Source organism: Sinohyriopsis cumingii, chromosome 10, assembly GCF_028554795.1.
Source record: "Sinohyriopsis cumingii isolate HCF-2022 chromosome 10, ASM2855479v2, whole genome shotgun sequence".
Taxonomy (NCBI): Eukaryota; Metazoa; Mollusca; class Bivalvia; order Unionida; family Unionidae; genus Sinohyriopsis; species Sinohyriopsis cumingii.
In genome coordinates, this window is record NC_142970.1 from 63,413,363 (window position 1) to 63,433,344 (window position 19,982).

Here is a 19,982-nt window from a genome sequence, read left to right on the forward strand (position 1 = left end):
CTGGCAAAGAATGATGTCCAACAAACACTGGTGCAAAACAGAAACAATACACCTAGGTCAAAAGATTGGAAGTGCACAATTTTGGTACCCACACATTTCTATCAGGTCATAATGGATGTATGGAAAATGGAAGATGGATGGATAAGCTGACAGGAGAGAAAGAGCTCTATTAACTGGGTGGGGTTGGGTGTGATTTGAAGGGAAAAATATTACATGACTTTTGTAACTAGAGGGCAGTCAAGTGAAGACAAAGATGGGTCTCTAACTTCAAATAAATTAATTATGAAATAACTCCATCAAACACGAAATATGCCAGTAACAGGTAAAGTTGGCCACTAAGCTGCTAAAAAAAAGTGCTATCCTTCTGTTAGGAAAATGAAAATGACTCTGTCCTGTGAGGTTTTTTTATGTACAATGAGTGACAGCCGTTTTACACTTCTGAGATGCTCCCTCATCAAAGTCGGGTAGTTCTGACAGTGTTGCGTTGCTGCCCAAGGAAAAATATACTGTATGCAGTGTTGGTACCAATTGTAGCAATAAACAAACTATTTCTTATTCAAAATGAGTTTAAATATTTGACTGACTTTACCGAGCAAGTTATCACTGTCCAATTTTCACAAGTCAGACATACCATTTGATGATGAAAAACATACCAACTTCAGTGTTGAAACTCAAACACCAATATTGAAAAAGAAATTTGTGTTTAAAAATATAATTGAGGAAGAATGCTTTCTAAAATTAAGATTTTAATTGCTGTGTTTGCTTTATTTTCTTATTAAAACCAGTTCGAAACCATATGTGAACCTATTATGGCAGAGATTACTGCGTAGAAAATACCACATCAATAGACTGTATGCTGTTCAAATTACCGGGAAAATGGATTAATGAAAATATACAATTCATTTAAAACAAAGTCTAAATATTATGTGTAGATTTAGCCTTAAAACGTAATGACCTAGGTCAGAAACATATGGGATAATGTTATGCTGTGGAATTCAAAAAGCACTGTACGATCACGGTTGTTTTCTAACTTTACTCATGTTTGTAAAAATACCCCCCAAAACTGAAACAAATACTATTTAACCAATGCATGGTATCCAAAGATGACATCTGTAATAAACCTAGATAATGAACGATTATATTGGAAAGAATGATCTAGATCATACACCGACCTTAATGCTTCAGTGTGATGTCTCTGAATAGCTATATTAATGTTTTATTGACAATACTGAAATTAAGACGAAAGAAAGGTAAAAAAACAACAACTGTGCATTAGCTCTCATGTACATGCTATAGGGGTATTTTCAATACTAATTTACAAATCTGTTTGACAGCCATTTTATAGTGAACTTTCAGAAAGTAAAAAATAATTGTTCAAGCAGCAGTTGAATAAGCACTTTCATTACTTCAGTCCGTTAAAATTAATTACAACATATAGCTTCTTTTAAAATCATATGGCCAAAATACACTGAATGTATCTCTCCCCCTCCACACATTTTCAAGTATTAACATAGTGTGTATGTCTATGATAATTTTATACACTTTAAAAAATTGTCCATAATATGCATACAACACAGAAACTTGCAACTTAAAAAGTTTTTGTTTGCTTAAAACCAATGTTAAATGATTACTAAGAAAAAGGCATAACTCAGATAAGAAAGAAACACACACACACACACACACACACACACACAGTGATTCTTGCTTTGCTCTCAGTCCTCCCATATCTGTCCGACAGAAGTCACTTCTCCCTAGAATACGTCTAGTTTGACCCCAGAGTACATGACATGTAAGTTACATATCAGATTATATTTTGTTGAGTTTCAACCAATGCAATCACATGAGACAACTGTCTTAATTAATGCAAATTTGCTTCTCTGTACTCTAATAAAAAATTTCAAAAGAGCAAGGCATTATTTAAGCAACTTAAACACTGATAGACATGTATTCCTCTATTCCACAGACCCAGATCCATCATCATATACTGTGCCTTCCAATCTCAGTCAATGCAGTTGTTAGGAGAAATCAGCAGAACGAACAATATAGACCCCGAGCAGAGCTGTCAAAATTTTAGTAAACATATATGGGGTTCCCGTCAATCCTAATGACTGGCTAGCTGAGTATCTGATCAAAGGGAAATAGTATTAAATGTGAACCTGAACTGCTTTGTTGTAGGTTCATACATGCCACCCCCCTGAGAGGTATAAGCATAATCATTACTAATATAAGTGGCAAAAAGAGATTGTTCTATACATTAATTGCCATATTTACAGGAAACTGTATGAAAAACATACTTTTATTTCTGCTACTTACCTGGATCTGCACTTAGTGAAAATTCTTGTCACAAATCAGATAAATCCATGTAGATTAGTACGAGAATACAAACACTAAACAAATGGATAAATTATTTAAATACAACATGCACTTTAACTAGTCAACATGTCAAACATGAATGGTCATAAAGACAATTACACAATTTCTGCAACGAGCATGATGATGTGTACTATCAGAATGTTATATTCCAAATTTGTAAAGTGCTCCTTTTCTTGATCCAATATGTTTCTAAGTTGAACAAAATCCCTATCCTCTAACATTCTTTAGTCATATAACATCCATAAGTCACATCAATAAAGCCCATTTCTCTTAACATTTTATTCCATTTTGTTAAGTATAGAAAATCTGAGTATCAGAATATAATGAATCTGTGACACATGGTTTCAAATTAAAGAAACACATCTTTTGTTTTTAAATGCTTCATATAGTTACAATAAATAGAAAATAAAGAACACAGACAGGTCTAAGTTGGATAAATGCAAAAAAGCCAACGGTCACACAGTAAAATCCTCACTCCTGATGTCACTAGATATACTCATCAATCTGAACTGGGAGGCATTTTTTAAAATGTCAACAGGTACCAGATGGCTTATTTTATTATCCAGGTTTTTATCAACAGGTGGGTACCCCGAGTGCTGGGATACCTGCTGGGAGGTGTAACCCTAATTATGTGACAGAACATCTAGTGGTTGGGTTGTTTGCAGTTGGACTTATAAGTGAATATATCTGTTATGTATTACATCTGGTATCTGCAATAATTGATCCAGAAAGTAAACCAGTAATGTACTAAAATCCTGTAAGACCTCTATTTTTATTTTCACACATTCTAGAAAAAATGTCAAAAAAACTATCAAAAATTGCCACTCTAGTAGGCACATTTGACTAATTATTCAATTAAAAGACTGGGGGGGGGGGGGGGAAGAGGGCAGGGGTTAAACTCTTTGCAGTTACCCTCTTTTCTTAAATAAGAAATAAAGCTTTTACCTGTACTAGGCCGGCTATTACTAGTTGTGTTAATCTGCTGGTCAGTTGAGACAGAGGTCACTTCTGGTTCAGGATACATTTCTACAGGTATACCCTGAGAAAAAATAATGTGAATAATGTAAATGAAGGAAGGAAAAATGTAACATACAAAAAGATAGGTTATCAAAATGTATGTCATGTGGACCTAAAATTCACAAAATGTATATTGCACAATTCAATTACACCATTTACATCATATAATCATTCGTTTAAAGCGAAACGCCATTATAATGTGCTTTGCTATAATGCAATTCCAAATACAATGTAGAAATGCTATAGACCCATATCCAAATTTATGAAATCTCCAATGAGCCACAACAGTATTCAGGCAACATCAAATATTGTACCGCACACCCAAAATTATGCATGTCTAAAATGCAAAACACTAGATCAGCAAAGTAATCAGACCTTGATAGTGTTACGAGTAATTGGTTTGTTCCAGAAAGGTCACAGGGATGCTCATTTCAGGTGCAAGGCACAGAAGACGAAGTCTGATAGATTTAAATGAGCATGCTTTGGGATTTAAAGCCAGCACCATCACATCATGTTGAGTCAACAGTGCGTATTCTATTTGGATTAGTTCTTTTTGTGAACAAACATGTTTGTTTCTGACAAAAGTTGATTTTTTGTTTGTTATTTTGCTAGTTCTGTTTTGGAATTGCTACAAAAATACATGACAACATTACTCAGTGCATGTTTTACAGATAGATTTTTAATTCTAAAATGTGTAGAACTGGTGAAAAAATCATTGTCAGCTCTTACTTAAAAAGGAATCAAGCTTTTAACATCATGATACATTGGTCTCAAATGCAACCTGAATTTAATCATTTCTGTATAGCAAGCGATCTTTTTCCAGCAATTTAAATCATTTTATACTTAAATAAAGAAATTATAATTGGCAAGTATATTTATTATGTTTTGGTTAGTTTCACATCACTGTTCAAATTTTACTCATATGATTGGTTGTTGTTGTTCTTGTTGTAGGGTTTAACGCCATTTTTCAGCACACGGCTATACATGGCGGCCAATATTAATGGAGTAGGAAGATCCCAGGAAAACCCTGGAAAGAACCATCGACCAATGAGAAGCTACTGGCAAGCTTTCTCACATACCCACATTGGCCGAATCTGAGACTCGAACCCACGTAGCATATGATTGGTATGACAATCTAAGATGAATGAAACCAACCAGAAGCTTGGTACATCTTCATTTCCTTTTCAAATCATTGTTTTTGGACAAAATTAAATGTATAAATACCATGCAGTGGAAAAAATACCCATCTAATTTACATAAACAGTATACTTATACTTTGTTTACACCCCACCTCCAACACAAAAGTACACTCATATAATTTTCAATTATTTTCACTATATCGCTGTTTGGTACAAAACACGATTGGCAGCTACAGACCCTAGACCCTGACAACTGTATTAGAACGGGAGGGCTGTAATTTCATAACTGTAGTGCCTAATAAACATTCATAAATTTGAAGAATATTAATGAAGGACTCTTTATTTTACTGCAGTTAATGTTTAATTGTAAAAAATATTTCTTCAGAAACAAACTTACTGTTAATTGGAGTGAAGCTTTAAGTTTTCGTTGAAGATCCGCAATTTCCTGTGCTTCTTTGGGGTCTACATGTTGCAACTGATTAGGCTTTTCTAAAAAAAGAAGAAAAAAAGAAAAATGAAATAATTAACCTGGTAATAGCTCAGCTAACCAAATGTCAGATCATCTAAAAATGTATAAACAAATTTTGCTAATAACTAATCCAAGATTACTTCATAATGACATTCACGACTTCATTTATTGGGAGATCAAAAATGACACGAGCTTGCAAACCAAGTTTGAAACAAATCCTTTTCAAAGGTAAATACTCAAGTTGTGTAGCAAGTCATCATTGATACACTGATGACAATACAAGACATGAACATCAGCAAAGTGAGTTCGAAATATACCCTATTCATCATGGATATGTTACATACCAAAAATATAGAAGCTATAATCTAAAATTTTACAAATTCATCTCATTAACACTACTGCCAGTCCTTCATTATGCCTAACTGGAATTCTAGCATCAATTTTTGAAAATACAGGCAGCCCAGCAAGAATGGGTTGTTGTTGTTGGGTTTTCAGCACAAGATAGGCTACACATGGCGTCCAGCATAAATGGTGGAGGAAGAACTCGAGAAAACCCTGGAAAGAACCACTGACCCACAAGAAGCTACTTGTATGCTTTCTCACATACCCACATTGGCCAAACCGGTGACTCGAACCCATGAAGACAGAGGTGAGATGGCAGTGATCCGTAATGGTGAGTGCTTCAGATCACTTGGCCACTGAGGGCCCCGCAAGAAAGGGTAAATATTCATTAAAAGTAACAAACTTCAGAATGATCATGTTGCATAATCCTATGAATCAATACATACCTTTACAGTTAGTAACAATTAAGGTCTAATGAGAATAAATAGTGCATCTATTCCTTCAATTCCAGAACTCTAAACTCTGTCAACATTTCTAGCCAAAACATTGACCTTGCAAATTATCTCCATCTTCGTTTTCTCTTCATATTTTACCAAATTTTAGTCTAGTCAACTGGTTTCTGTCAATTACATTCTGTGTTTTATCACTGTGAAACTATATTATACATACAGTTAATCATTCTGGTGTTACAGTACTTTTCTCTCTACTCCTGTTCAACACTGTAGCCCAATAAATTCAGATATTCCAACTTCATTAATACAGAATGGAGAATATTCAAAAGCAAAATCCAGAACTTCTGGTATCTCTGCATTATGATACATATGCTGCACGTGACAACACAAGCAATAAAACTGACAAGTTAAAACTTCTAGAATCTCAACAAAAAAAAACAAAAAAAAAAAAAATCAAGGTTAATTCTCCCCTAGTTTGGTAGTCGCTCAGAGTGGACATTTTCAAATATAAAAAAAAGATACTGAAAGACTCTCCTCTTTGCTTGGAAGTCAGTCCATCAAAGATTAACACTCTTCAGAAGCTTGTACTAATCTGCAGCTGCAGTGAATTAGACACAAAGATGAAATGCCTTGACTAAATTAAGGTGCAATGTAATGACTGCGGTAGGACTCAAATTCCATTACCCTTCTGGTCCCAAGTCATGATAGCTCACCCCTGACAATTAATGCCTTTGTGAAAGGCAAATTTTGTTCTTTTGGTCCCCATAATTACCTGAGGGTTTAGGAGAGACACGTTTTGGTCTAGGCGAAGGTTCTTTCCTCGTTTCTGTTTGGTTGGTGCTGGCTTCCTCAGATGTGGACGGATCATGCATCATGTAGGCACATTTAATAGGCACAACTACAAAGAGAATTAGAAGTGTACATGCACAGTTTAAAAAAAATTACAATTATTTTCACTTATTTTAAAACTAAAATTATTTTCACTTATTTAAAACAATTAACAGACCATCAGAATGAAATATTGGAAGATTTAAATGGGGTATCATTAAACATCTTATTCATTCAAAAAATTTCACAAGTTGGAATGTTAGTTCTTTTGCACTTAACCCTTTACCTCACCCTTCATTCAGCACTTTTACGAGTTTAGATGATTAAAACTTTGACAATAAAGAGTTTTCATCAAGTGACATACTGGTTCTGATATCAATGTAGACCACAATGATTTTTTGATAATTTATCAAATTCAGATGATTTAGTGATAAAAACAGACAACAAACTAGTAAAAACAGACAATAAACCAGTAATTCTAGAGCAGTGATACTAACTCGTTAACCCCTGGAGGTTTTTGTCATTTTCACCTGAAATGCGAGTAGGAAACATTTTGAGGGCTATTTCTGAATACATCCCAATACATTGACTTCCAAGAGATTTCCGGTTAACATAATGCCTAGTTGTGTTAGAAATGTTGTTTTGTTTTTCACTGGTTATTTTGCTTGTGTATGAGCAGAAGGGTAAAAGTTGTGAGGTTTTCTTTGCTTAACAGACCCATCATTTTCATATCCAGACCACTTTTTATTCCAAATGCTCATCTTATTCTACTTTTTGCAAAGGCTGAACTGTCCATGAGCAGTTCAGACTGGTCTACCTTAGATCTGAAGCCAAAGTGTCGAATTGTAACCACTGGCGAAATTTTGGTGGGAAAAAAAAATGGGTCCAAAAAATGTGGTTTTTCCCCTCATTATTTTGTAGTGCAACAAGAAAGTCCAGATTATTTGGTCTCATTGTAGAGCTACATCTGTCTACCTTTCTATAATACCACTCACTTTTAATGTATCTTAAATGACATCCTGACATGTAAAAGAGGTGCCAGGAGTTAATCAGTTAACAAGGGTTTTGGAAATTTCTTACAACTTGTCAAGGAATGGTTAATTTTGTAATTTATGTGCACAGTTGATGCACAAGTGATTAAATACACAATGAATATTAAAATATGGTGAAGTTATCAAAATGCATCCATTATCCTTTATGGGGCAGTGACTCAGGTTAGGTTTGTGGTGTTAATGTGTCATCCATCAAATGCTAAAAACAACCGCTTGGGTAGGAAATTTCACATTATTAAGGTTGATCTTTGCGACCCACTCAAAAAAGCATGGCAACCCATAAAATAATTTTTTGAGTAAAAGTTTTTTTAATACAATTATAAAGATCTGAATTTAATATTAAAACTTTATATTGATTACAAATAAAGGGATAAAGTGATAAAAATAGTTACAATTTAGGTTGAACTTAACATGTGCTACACAACTATAAATTGTACAGGAGGGCCTATTTGCACAGAGTTGTTTATACAACAGGTGTTAAATTTATAGCACACTGCACTGTGTGGCTTTGGCACATGTATATCAACAGCCTACACAGTTATAGACACTATGCGATAAAGAATTATCAGTAATGTTTGTGGAATTTTGAGAACAGTTTTTATAATTCTGAAATCTTTTTTTGGGCTCATTCTTGAAAAAAAAAGAATTTAGTTTCATCTTATATTGTAAGATTCTAGTTCAGACAAACCTTCCTCATCTTTCAGTATCCAATGGTATAATACAGTGTAATTTTGACAAGTTTAATCGCTGCATTCCCAAATTTTGGACTTAAATTTGGGCTAGTTCTGAGGTCAAAGACAATGTATTACACACAGACATGACATGTGTTATGTACAGGCTGAGCAGACATGATACTTCCTTAGACATGATGATGTGTTATGTACAGGCTGAGCAGACATGATACTGCCTTAGACATGATGATGTGTTTCAAGATACAGAGCCAATATGATAATTTATTATGCACTTATCAATTATCTACCTATGGAATAAGCCAGAATTCTACTGTCAAATCCAAAAATAAGAAAAACAGTACTGTTGTTTTCAGATTCCATTATTGCTTTACTCTCTAACAAGGCTAGAACTACTTTTCCTCATTGTTCCTGGTTAATACTGAACAAGTGTGAATAACTAACCGGTGGCCTCGCTTGACATATGAATGAAATGATTAGCATTCTTTTTAACAATCTGTATCATCAAGTGCCAATATTTTGTCCCATCCACTGTAATTAACTGTTAAAATAATGCTTTCATTCCCATGCCAAGTCCCCATCTGACTTCTCACAATGTCCCCCTAGATATGGTTCAATCATGTTTATACTAGGCTTCAGATACAAACATTCCTAGTTATTCAACCGATAGCCTATTTGATGCAAATTTTGACAACAGCACAATAATTGCTGTCCTCATGCTTCAAAGAACTAGAGTTATTAACAGTGACAATGACGAAAATATGTGACTTTATTGCACATGCTTCTTTCATGAAAATGAAATTCATGCACATATCAGCTGTTCAAATAAATGAAATATGGTTTGTGACTTAAGATTAAGTTCATGTCAGGCAGGTTAAAATGTTAAGCAATTTCTTTTTATCAGTTACATTTGGAGATTTTATTAATTTATCTTCAAAGTGCTAGGTATATAACAAAGATATAATTATCAGAGTAATTTTGAGCTTGACTGCTAGATCATGTCTTGTGATAATAGATTTTCTAATACTGACAAAGATGTGATCTATCATTCAATATTGCATTACTGTGATATATATATATATATACATATACACATATACACACCAAGGTAACACAAGAATGTGTCACATAGAGACTGAGAAGACATGATAATAAGTTGCACAAAGTTTGAACAGAAATGATAATTTGTTAAAGACTGCAAATATAACCGTGTTACATACTGAATGAGCTGACACGACAATACATTACATATATGGACTAACCATGTATGACATTGTCTTACATACTGACTGTGTAGGCAAGATTTCTTACAGAGTGAGCAGAAATGATGTGATACATATGGACTGAACAGACATGACATATTTCATATGGACTTAGCAGAGATGATTTCTTGTACAGTGTGAGCAGACATTATTACATATGGACTGAGCAGAGATGATTTCTTGTACAGTGTGAGCAGACATTATTACATATGGACTGAGCAGAGATGATTTCTTGTACAGTGGGAGCAGACATTATTACATATGGACTGAGCAGATACGATTTCTTACATGCAGAAATGATGTGTTACACACAGCCTGAACAAACATGATTTATTACACATGGACTCAGCTGATTTCTTACATACAGTGAAAGCAGCAATGATGACATATTAGATATGGAGTGAGCAACGTATCTGCCAAGCAATTAAATGTCTATTGGCAAATCATATTATCTTCAAGAGAGTAGTATGTACATGATGCAAGTAAAACTGTGCAACATATGCAGGAAGGAAAAAACAAATATTGCATGTATTATGGTTTAAGGGCACATCACGAAATTCCTAGCCATATGGTTAGGTTTGCTTTGGTGTAGTGCTTTATGGCACAGCAACACAAGTAAGTTATTTAGAGCTGAGACAATTGCCCAAGGACACACCAAAGTACCTGACCCTGACTGGTCCGATGGTAGGATTTGAACCTGCACCCATTACTTCGCAAATCTGGCAGGCTAACATCTGAGCCACCAGAACACCCTAGCAATATTGTGCCAAATGAAAGATAATGGAAGAGTAGTCAAGGATTCATACTGTATAATTGGTTTTTTATTTCCTGCACATAAAGTGTAAATCTAAAGACAGTTATATATCAAAGCATATTAACTCTTGGCAGAAAAATTAGCTCATATAGACAAGAACCCTCCGGGTAATTTATTGTGTGTTTATTGTGCATATTCAATACTTACTTTCACCAAATTTCTTTATTTCCTGAAAAGAAAATTAAGATATTACTTTTTTCAACATTCATAAATATGAAATTTTTCACTTATGAAAAATGTGACATGTTTATAGAAGACAAAAAATATGGAACTCATGTTGCCAGAAGTATGAGTGACATTAATTTGCATTTCCATGTGCTTGTATCTTCTTTTCAAGCAGTTCCTATTGAAGGGATTGCAACATATTTATAAGATTTTTATTTGAAAAGTTTGGAAAAATTGTTATTTTAAAAATGATTGGATAAACTTGTGAACTCTGTTAATTATGCAACTAATGTACTCATTGAAACTCGACAGGTAATCAACATTTGTCTGCTATAAGTGAATGAAAATGTTGATATAGGTTCACCCCACTATACAGCAATGCATGCAACATTGTTTTGTTTTTATTTTGTTTTTATGTTGTCACTCATGCCCATGCCTGGCCAGACACATGAGATGTACATGGCTCTACGGAGCATCTCCGACGCTGCCAACTGTTATGGAAGCCCTTTTTCTTCATTTTCCTCATTCACAGCATTCGGATCACAGACTGAACTATTAAGTACAGTACTGTTGGTGACAGGTCTATAAAATGTCTTTAAATTAGTTTCCTACCATTCAAATGCTTTAAAAACTTTTGCAAACTGTTGGATTTTGTTTATGTACTATATGATTTCAATTGCAATTAAGTATTAAACCATGTTGAATATTTTTTTCCTATATGCATACATCTCTCTACCAATACATTAATTACTATAGGAATAATTGCTTTGCTATTCACTATAAGTCATACTTTTAATGCACATATTCCTAACATTAAGCAGGTATACTTGTCCAAACATATTAGCTCCAGGAGTAGTTGGAAAGAAACGAATGCAATTGATATGCAGCATGTGCATTCCTTGAAAATAACGGAGTAAGGTACACATATGGTCCTGTATTACCTATAAATCAGGAGAATGCACACAGTTGTGTTTTGTGCATCTGTGGTTCAATGCACATAACGGAAATAAAGTGTGCTCATCTGTCTCTCATAACAAGTAAACGCTAATATCATTTGTTTCCATGTGCACTGCTCCCTCAACTAACACCTGGATAACTTGTGCATCTACTTTTATTGCGGGGACAGGCATAAATCCCATTTTTATTCATCAATATGCCCAAAGATTGTACCCTTATTTGTTGAACATAAGGAATATCATAATCAAACATAACCCTGATATACTGTTCATTTCATTTGTGTTTTAGTCGTACACTTGAATTCTGTTCCAGTGTAATCACCAAGAATGCAATATGCCTTCTTTTATTCAAAAGGAAAAATGTCAATCTACTCTCACAGCTATATCCATGGATGTTTGTGTGAGAACCTGATTAATTGCTGACTATTTTTATAGCTGATGTGCATATGCACAGATCAACAGGAAAACCAAATGATATATGCCACTGACATATATATGCCACGTATGGGATCGACAGAAAAACTTTACAATACCACTTCCATATTCATATAAAAAAAATGTAAATGTTAAACTTACCTCTATTAAGTGGTCAGAGTCATATAAAAATCTGGTTGTCCTTCCTAAATCCTCATCTATCTTCCTGTCTGTTACAAAATGCTGGAAGTATAGGAGGTATAAACGTCACTGCAATACCCTCTAAACTTAAATCAGTAACCGTCTTCAACACATTCAATGCCAAATAAGCATTATAAAGCAAGAAGACTCCACTCAGCTTCTGTTTACAACATTTTACAAATTGTTGCACTATGGTTATTCCTTTAAAGTTACTGTATATGCATGTAAATATGAACGTCATGAGCAATTGGTAGCCCCCAGACATGTCAACCCTAATAACAAGTCCTTCCCAGTTGGGCAGTTGATTGTTTTCTTTAAGTTGGACCCACTTTCATGAAGGTGTAACAAAATATAATGTAACTACTATTGTCTTTCTGGAAAACGTGTTTAAAAATCCAGAAGTGTGATTCAAGAATGACTCACTAATGGTAAACATTTTGTTCAACTAAAAATTTTGTCAAGTTTACTTGAACTTTAATTACATCCAATAGTTTCATAAACCACAATTCCAAACCCAACATGTCTTTGATTAAGTTAATTCTTCTTTAGTCACTCTCTTCCTCATAGATACCCTTTCAAATACATTTCCCAAACCTGACTCTGCCATGATGCTGTTTACACTACAGATGCAATAACAAAGAAACTTTACACATGTGCCGTTGCAGAGCATTTCGCACATGACCCTTCTATTTACTACAGAGGCTGAGAGCTAACTACGGCAGGTTGCTTTTGCTTTACTTTCATACTTCTTTCTTTTCTTTTTCTTTTGTACTTGCCAAATACAAATTTTCTGCATTTTACCTCGCATGAAATAGGATTTAGCTCTTGAAGTCTTATTTCCGTATTTGATATTTTTTCCCGTACTAAATACAGAAAAATACGGAGGGTGCACAGATCTGTGTAATATAAGGGCAACTGAACAACACGAGTATCTGCAAGTTATAAATTTTTAATGATAAACTACTTCACCAAGTTAATCTCTGCAAATCATTTCTTTTTGAGGTTTTGGCCAATACCAACTCATACGATGAATGTCTTACCGTTATGATATGCCCCTGCCACTGCCCATCTGACTTGCATACATTTAAAGCAAGACTTTAAAAAAAGAACCTAAACATTGCTACTCCTGTAGTAGCGATCACAAATACAGTGTAAGCCACATCTCTCCGTCATGTCACAATCTAAGCCAACGAAAATATAACAACAAAGATGAGTTTCAAAATGATGATAAAAGGTCCTCAAACCTTTATCTCAGCCCGCAGTTCTGCTAACTGCTGTTCAGTCATCCGTTCTGATCTGTCAGTCTTCATCTTCAACTCTGCTGCCAGCTTTTGCCTCATCTGGAAGATTTCACCTAAATAACAAGCACAAAACACAATCTTTTATCTGCCAAAAATAATATGTATGAAACAACATTTACACACACACATTCACATACATGCCAAACATACATATACATTCACATAGTACCTTATCATAAGTGTGAAATTGACGTGTAATTTGCTGCTTACTCCAATATGGCATTTGCTCCATGCAGTTTATCTTATATTGTGAATCATAATGAATTCTTTGGTATTAAATTTTGTGGTTTGGTTAAAAAGTGTATATTCATAAGTTCTAATTCAGTGGCCTTGTCATTTAAAGAAAATAAAAACAAAGCAAAAATAAACATGACAGAATACTGATCAGTGATATATTCATCTCTATGACAGATAAAATCAAATTCAATTTCATACATTTTCAAGCAAACAGGTTTAATGCCTACTGTAGTAATTAGGTTAATTAGATAAGTTATAAAATGCTAATAACACTTTGCATAAATGTGAATATCTAAATCAGCAAGATGCCAACATCCTTTTTTCATGTGTAATTCCATTGCTTTTTATTAAGACTGCATTACGTTGTTTTTTTTGTTTGTTCTTAAAGACATCTATTAAAACAAAGTTCTTGACAATTGGGGATCATGCAGTAAAGCAAAGCTAATGACATCATACCAAGTTTTTCTAAACAAAATTTCCATTTTTTCCATTTCAAAACAGATCTGTTGAAATTGTGTTTCACTCTCTCAACTATCAAAAAGCTGCTGACACTAGTCAGAAGAGTAACACTCATTGATGTTTCTAAAGTATACAGCTGGGAGAGGTTGCTGTCTCATTTAATGAAAAACTTGATCAAAAACTACTGTTTTATGGGGGTTTTTTGCGTTGTTTACATGGATTTTAACAGCATTTCTAACACTTTATTGGCTTTATCATACCAAAGAAAAGGGAGCTAAGTGCCTTTTTCAATGACACACCAAGGGAGCCAATTCACATTGGCCTGGGCAGGTACTGAACCCACTACCAATAGATTATAAGTCCAACACTCTACCAACTGAGCTATCCTGGGTCCCACCACTTTTGTACCAGCTGCATGTAACCCCCCTCCTTCCATTTACACATCAGGGCCCAAGCTATTGCTCAATCAAATGAATGGCAGGACAGTGGAGATGTACTCTCAGGTAAGGTCTTGACTAACATGAAACCATATACACATAAACCAATTCACACAGAGTTCATCATCTTCACAGATGACAAAGTGTCACCTTGAAGGGACATGATTAGAATGGGCTTTGAGACTTGTCTGCTCCTTCCTTATTCAGCAGTTATATGCCTGAAACATGTTTAGTTATATCAATGTGCTCTTGAACTCGATGGAATAGTGATGAGTACTTGTAATTAGCAAAACTGTGTGTGCATGTGTGTGATTTGGATCTTTAACATAGCTTTAACAATTTTTCAGTCATATTGCTACAGTGTCTGCAGTGTGTCAGTTTAAAGTCCTGTCTAGCACTGGGGCATCATGACGCAGACATGTAGCATGATGCCACACCCAGTCACATTAAAAATCCAATCACACACTCACTAACCTCTTAATGCACAGCGCCTAGCAAGGTAGCTAATAGTACCATTTTTTAATAAGTCCTTGGTATGACTCATAGTTTGAACCTGCAACCTCCTGCATGTGAGGCAGACTCTAACCATTAGGACACCGGAGCGGTCCAATTAACAAAATTTAAAATGCTGTTAAAACATTTTTGTTTACTTACAAAATGGCTAGTATTTCAGACAGTCACAGTAACTGCTTCCACAATAATATATTTCTTCCATGGAACAGTGTCCAACAGTTGATAATACCTTACTTCATGATCCATACATAATGTTGAGTATTTTCATTGATAAATAGAGGCTAATATTCAGAAATTCACATGCTTAAAAAGGATCTTAGTGCGATTGACATTTAATTTTCTTGAACTTTCATGCTGTCATGTTTATGAAACATTTCCTAGTTTCAGTGTTTTGCATAATATATCAGTGAGAATAATTTATTATAAATTACATAATAAGACAGACAAAATCCATAATTTTTCATTCATTACTATATCTTCATAGTTATTACATAATTACAGAGCTTTCAAGTATATAAAAATATTGCACGCAAATTAAACGGTAACAAATTTCCATTGTTCCTCATCTTTCAAAAAACATTATATCAGCACAGTAAGTCTTGCTGGTAGTATAACAAGCAAACAGAAGAGTAATACTGTACTGTCAGATGCAGTAGAAGCAAGGGGGATTTTGAATATAAGCTTCTTTCATATTTCATTGTGATTTTAAATCTAGATTATCCATGAAAACAAAGAAAACAGGAGCACCACAAAATTATAACTGACTCTCAGCATGATATTGTTTCATAAATTGTTAATTTAATAAAATCAATTGGATTTAATAAACAAGAAGGCCTGGGCCTGCATACTGAACCCGCGATATAAGCACTGCTGTAAAAAGGCTGAATGAGCTTGCCATCACATGATTCATTGTAGCTTCATAATGGTTCATCCAAAGTATCATTAAAATCAATCAAGGAGTCAAAAATATAAGCAACCTGAGAAACTTTAACCAAACAGATCAACTAATCTTTTTTAAACGTGACATTGACCCTAAGGTCAAAGGGATGAATGACAGTGTTGCAGAATAGTTTCTCACTTCCTACTAACATTGGTCCAGCAACAAAATCCACCAATTTCTTCAAGCTATGAATTACCCTATGATACAAAACAAGGACTTATAGAAAATGGTAACAGTCAAACTTACAATGACAGATACAAAGCCAAACAAATATATTTTAATATATTCTGTCATATGATTACTGATAAATGAACATATACAGAAGAATCTTTGTAATGATTTAGTAGCACGAGACACAACAACAACAGCATTGGCAGTAGTAATACTATTTGCAGTTGATGTTGTCACTTTGTAGTCGTGAAGTCTTACTAGCAGTTCGTTTTACTTCTTCCATTTCAGCATTCAGTTCATTCTCTCGATTGTTTAAACTGCAAAATAAAAAACCAAGATCACAGAGCATACCATTTTTGTTGTTGCATTATATATATATATATATATATATATATATATATATATATATATATATATATATATATATAACTACAGACTGTCAAGGTATGTGTAATTTGCCATATGCCTACCTACTGTCATGGTACAATGTAACTTGCCATATCAATGTAAATTAATGTGTTAAGTACTAATAAGTATGGTTATCAACAATGTTCATTTCAACACTGACTGATTGATAATTGGTATTTAGAACAGATGCACAGTATTGCCTGTATACTATTTTACTGCAGTATTTTCTTCCAGTGGTACATACCAAGGTGCTTTTTCACTGTATTGGTACTTTGGTAGTTTCCATCAGGAAGGTATTGCATGGAAATCCCTAAGTGATCTTGTTACATATTTAAAGATACTAAGAGCAAGATTTCATTTTTCATGACAAAATAATTCCAAAATTTCTTAATTTTACAAAACAGTTTTATTTGTAACAAATTAATTTAAAATGTTACATACATAATTATATTTATGAACCTTTTCCTCACACATTTGACGTCATTTATGCCAACATGACAGCCAAATAGGATGGTGTGAAAGATATTCAGGCCAAATCTCTTAACTTTTTAAATACAATTAAGATTTTTGAAAAAAAATATTTAAAAAATGGATTTCTTTTAGTTAAGTATTAGCATATGCTAATATATTCCTTTCTAGTCCAAAAATCATACTAAAATTTTTACCTGTTTGACTACTACATAATTTCTTTTTTTTATATTGAGTCAGCATGTTTAATGTTTAATGGCCCCCTCTGATAAATATCTTGTCTTGGTGTTGGTATCAATTTCAAAGTTTCTCTCAGTAGTGTAGCTAGTCAATTGTAGGCTTTAATGTCAACACTTCCTATTGTTATCAGCAAACTCTAATTATCAGTCAGCACATCGTCTTTCACAGGGTTTCAGCTTTAGTGTAAGCATCCCATATTAGGTTTTTGGTAAAAACTTCTACAACAATTTAACATAAACATACTACTATTTGGTACTGACCATTTACTTTCTGGAGAGTCGCTCCTGTAATTTTCTTACGAGTCAAGATATTTTATTCAATTTAAAGCTAATTTTATTTTTTCAAATAATATAATGGATCTAATATTGTTTTATTTTGCAATAAATCAAAGCAAGATCAAATTTTCCAGCTACATGCGAGCGTGAAATTCACACCAACCCCACCCCCAATCTCAGGTCCCTGATCGAAATTGCTGATCTCTAAAATAACTGGTATACCATTGTACATTGTAGTATTGCACAGTATTCAGAAATACTGCAATATAAAATTTGTCATGGTACCAAACTTCAATTTCTCATTGAATATACCAAGGCATCAAACATTTCAAACAACATCGTATTAATCATATTCTCCAAGTATCAATTGAATTTGACACAGGTCAAAAACACAATAATGAATTTGAAAGGAATTTTTAGTTATAGGAATATGAAGAACAAAATCTTTTCTTTCTTCACCTAAAACTGTACTGGCACTGTGTGTTTTGGATTTTAACGTAGCTTTAACAATTTTTCAGTTATGTCACTGATGTATGCAGTGTAACAGTTTTATAGTAATGTCTAGCACTGGGGCATCATGCTGCAGACCTGTAGCATGATGACCCACCCAGTCCCATTATCTTGACACCAGGCTGACCAGTCCTAACACTAACCTCTTAATGCTGAGCATCAAGCGAGGCAGCTGGTAGTACCATTCGTGTAAGTCTTTGGTATGACTCGGCAGGGGATTGAACCCACAACCTCCTGCATCCAAGGCAGACGCTCTAACCACTTTGCCACTGGAGCAGCATTGGTGGTACTGGCATTAGATCACAAGCATTTGTTTTATATACCTAGTTCTATAACTGAGATTCTAACAACTTTTACAAGCTATTCTTCTAAGATAGTCTACTAAATTCAGCTGATCAAATAACCGGAATGTGAAAAAAATTAAATTGGTGCAAACGTCTATAAAACAGAGTATGCACCCATGTTCAAAGTTTTGTATTTCTGGAGTTTTTATGACAAGTGTGACTAATATTACACCAATGTTGAAAAATATGTAGAAGAATAATAAGTGTTAAAAAACACAAGCCTCAATTTCTGCAGCCACTATATATTAGCTACTCAGTACAAAATTTTAATATTAAGTTTAACTTTAAAAACTATAACAATGACCTTAACATAAGGAGGCAGTAAAAACTTTTTAGAATTCTGCTCAATTGTACAGTGCTGCATGCCAAGTCATATTTGTCCCTTTAACTTAGTAAGTACAATATTATACAGAACAAAAATTTGTACCTTTCCAAACAGTCTTGTGCAATACTGTTGGCACATGTGCCAAAGGTTGCTGTCACCAGATCTAGGGTATGGACGGATAGATGTATAGAAAGATATACACATACATACCTCTCCAAAGAGTCTGGCATGCCACCATTGGCACATGTGCCATGGATTGCTGACACCAGATCTAGGGTGTGGATGGATCAATGTATGTATAGATGGATATACACACACGTACACATATGTCAAAGTAATTGCTATTTCAAATTTCTACCAAGGTGGACACAGCACTAAGATCTGTTTTATACTGTTCATTAACTACCATATTTATCACTGTATAATGCAAGCCTAACAGCCAAAAAGTGTGGACTCTGATCTGCTGTCCCATAATGCAATCGCAGATCAGATTCTATGCCATTGGCTTCATTAAGGATTTCATACAACAGCATAGATGCTGATCTTCCAGCAATATATGCAACAGTAGATCTGAGTCAGTACTCTTTGCAGCTATATGCATGTATCATCATACATACTTGCTTTTAAGTCCAGTCCAACTGCAAACAACACAGCATAATGTTTGGGCTTATGTTGTTGGTTCTAATCCTAACAAACTGCATAGACCTAGATCTGCTGGAGCATTATGCAAGGGCAGATATGGGTATGTGCAGCTGCAGTTGGATTGAATATACAAGTGAGTACATACAGCCTCATATTCAACAAAAGTGATGTACATACCCGTTTCTGAGCTCATCAAAAACAACCTTGATCCTTTTAGTAGCTTTGTCAGTCTCACTGTTAAGCAACAGCTTTAGCCGTTCTAAAGAGACAGTCTGGCGATGTAAATCCTTGATTGACTTCTCCAAACCTACAAAAGAGATATAAACATTGCAAGATTGATGAAAAACATCAAAATGTCTGTTAATACAAGCTCTTTTCTTCTGAGAGAAAAAAGTCCATCAAGTGCAGTTTACTGGATAATTTTATGCAAAAGGCAAGTGTTCTTTATATTTTTTACTACTCTCAAATGAAACAGGAGTTAAAGAACTGAATCTCTTTTAATCTTGTACTTATTTAGCCTGTAACTGCTTCACTCAAAC

General features: G+C 34.3%; 1 protein-coding gene across 2 annotated transcripts in view; it reads right to left on the bottom strand.

Annotated features, from left to right (window-relative positions):
• Window positions 1-19,982, bottom strand: part of LOC149790263 (spermatogenesis-associated serine-rich protein 2-like) — a 154,350-nt gene that overhangs the window by 19,047 nt on the left and 115,321 nt on the right. For both annotated transcript variants that reach the window (XM_089972305.1, XM_089972304.1), the window contains exons 8-15: window positions 19,621-19,750; window positions 16,490-16,548; window positions 13,418-13,527; window positions 12,135-12,215; window positions 10,585-10,606; window positions 6,565-6,690; window positions 4,927-5,018; window positions 3,319-3,412 (exon numbers count right to left, since the gene is read on the bottom strand). In XM_089972305.1, coding sequence (XP_089828431.1) covers window positions 3,319-3,412; window positions 4,927-5,018; window positions 6,565-6,690; window positions 10,585-10,606; window positions 12,135-12,215; window positions 13,418-13,527; window positions 16,490-16,548; window positions 19,621-19,750 — 714 coding nt within the window. The remainder of the gene's footprint in view (window positions 1-3,318; window positions 3,413-4,926; window positions 5,019-6,564; window positions 6,691-10,584; window positions 10,607-12,134; window positions 12,216-13,417; window positions 13,528-16,489; window positions 16,549-19,620; window positions 19,751-19,982) is intronic.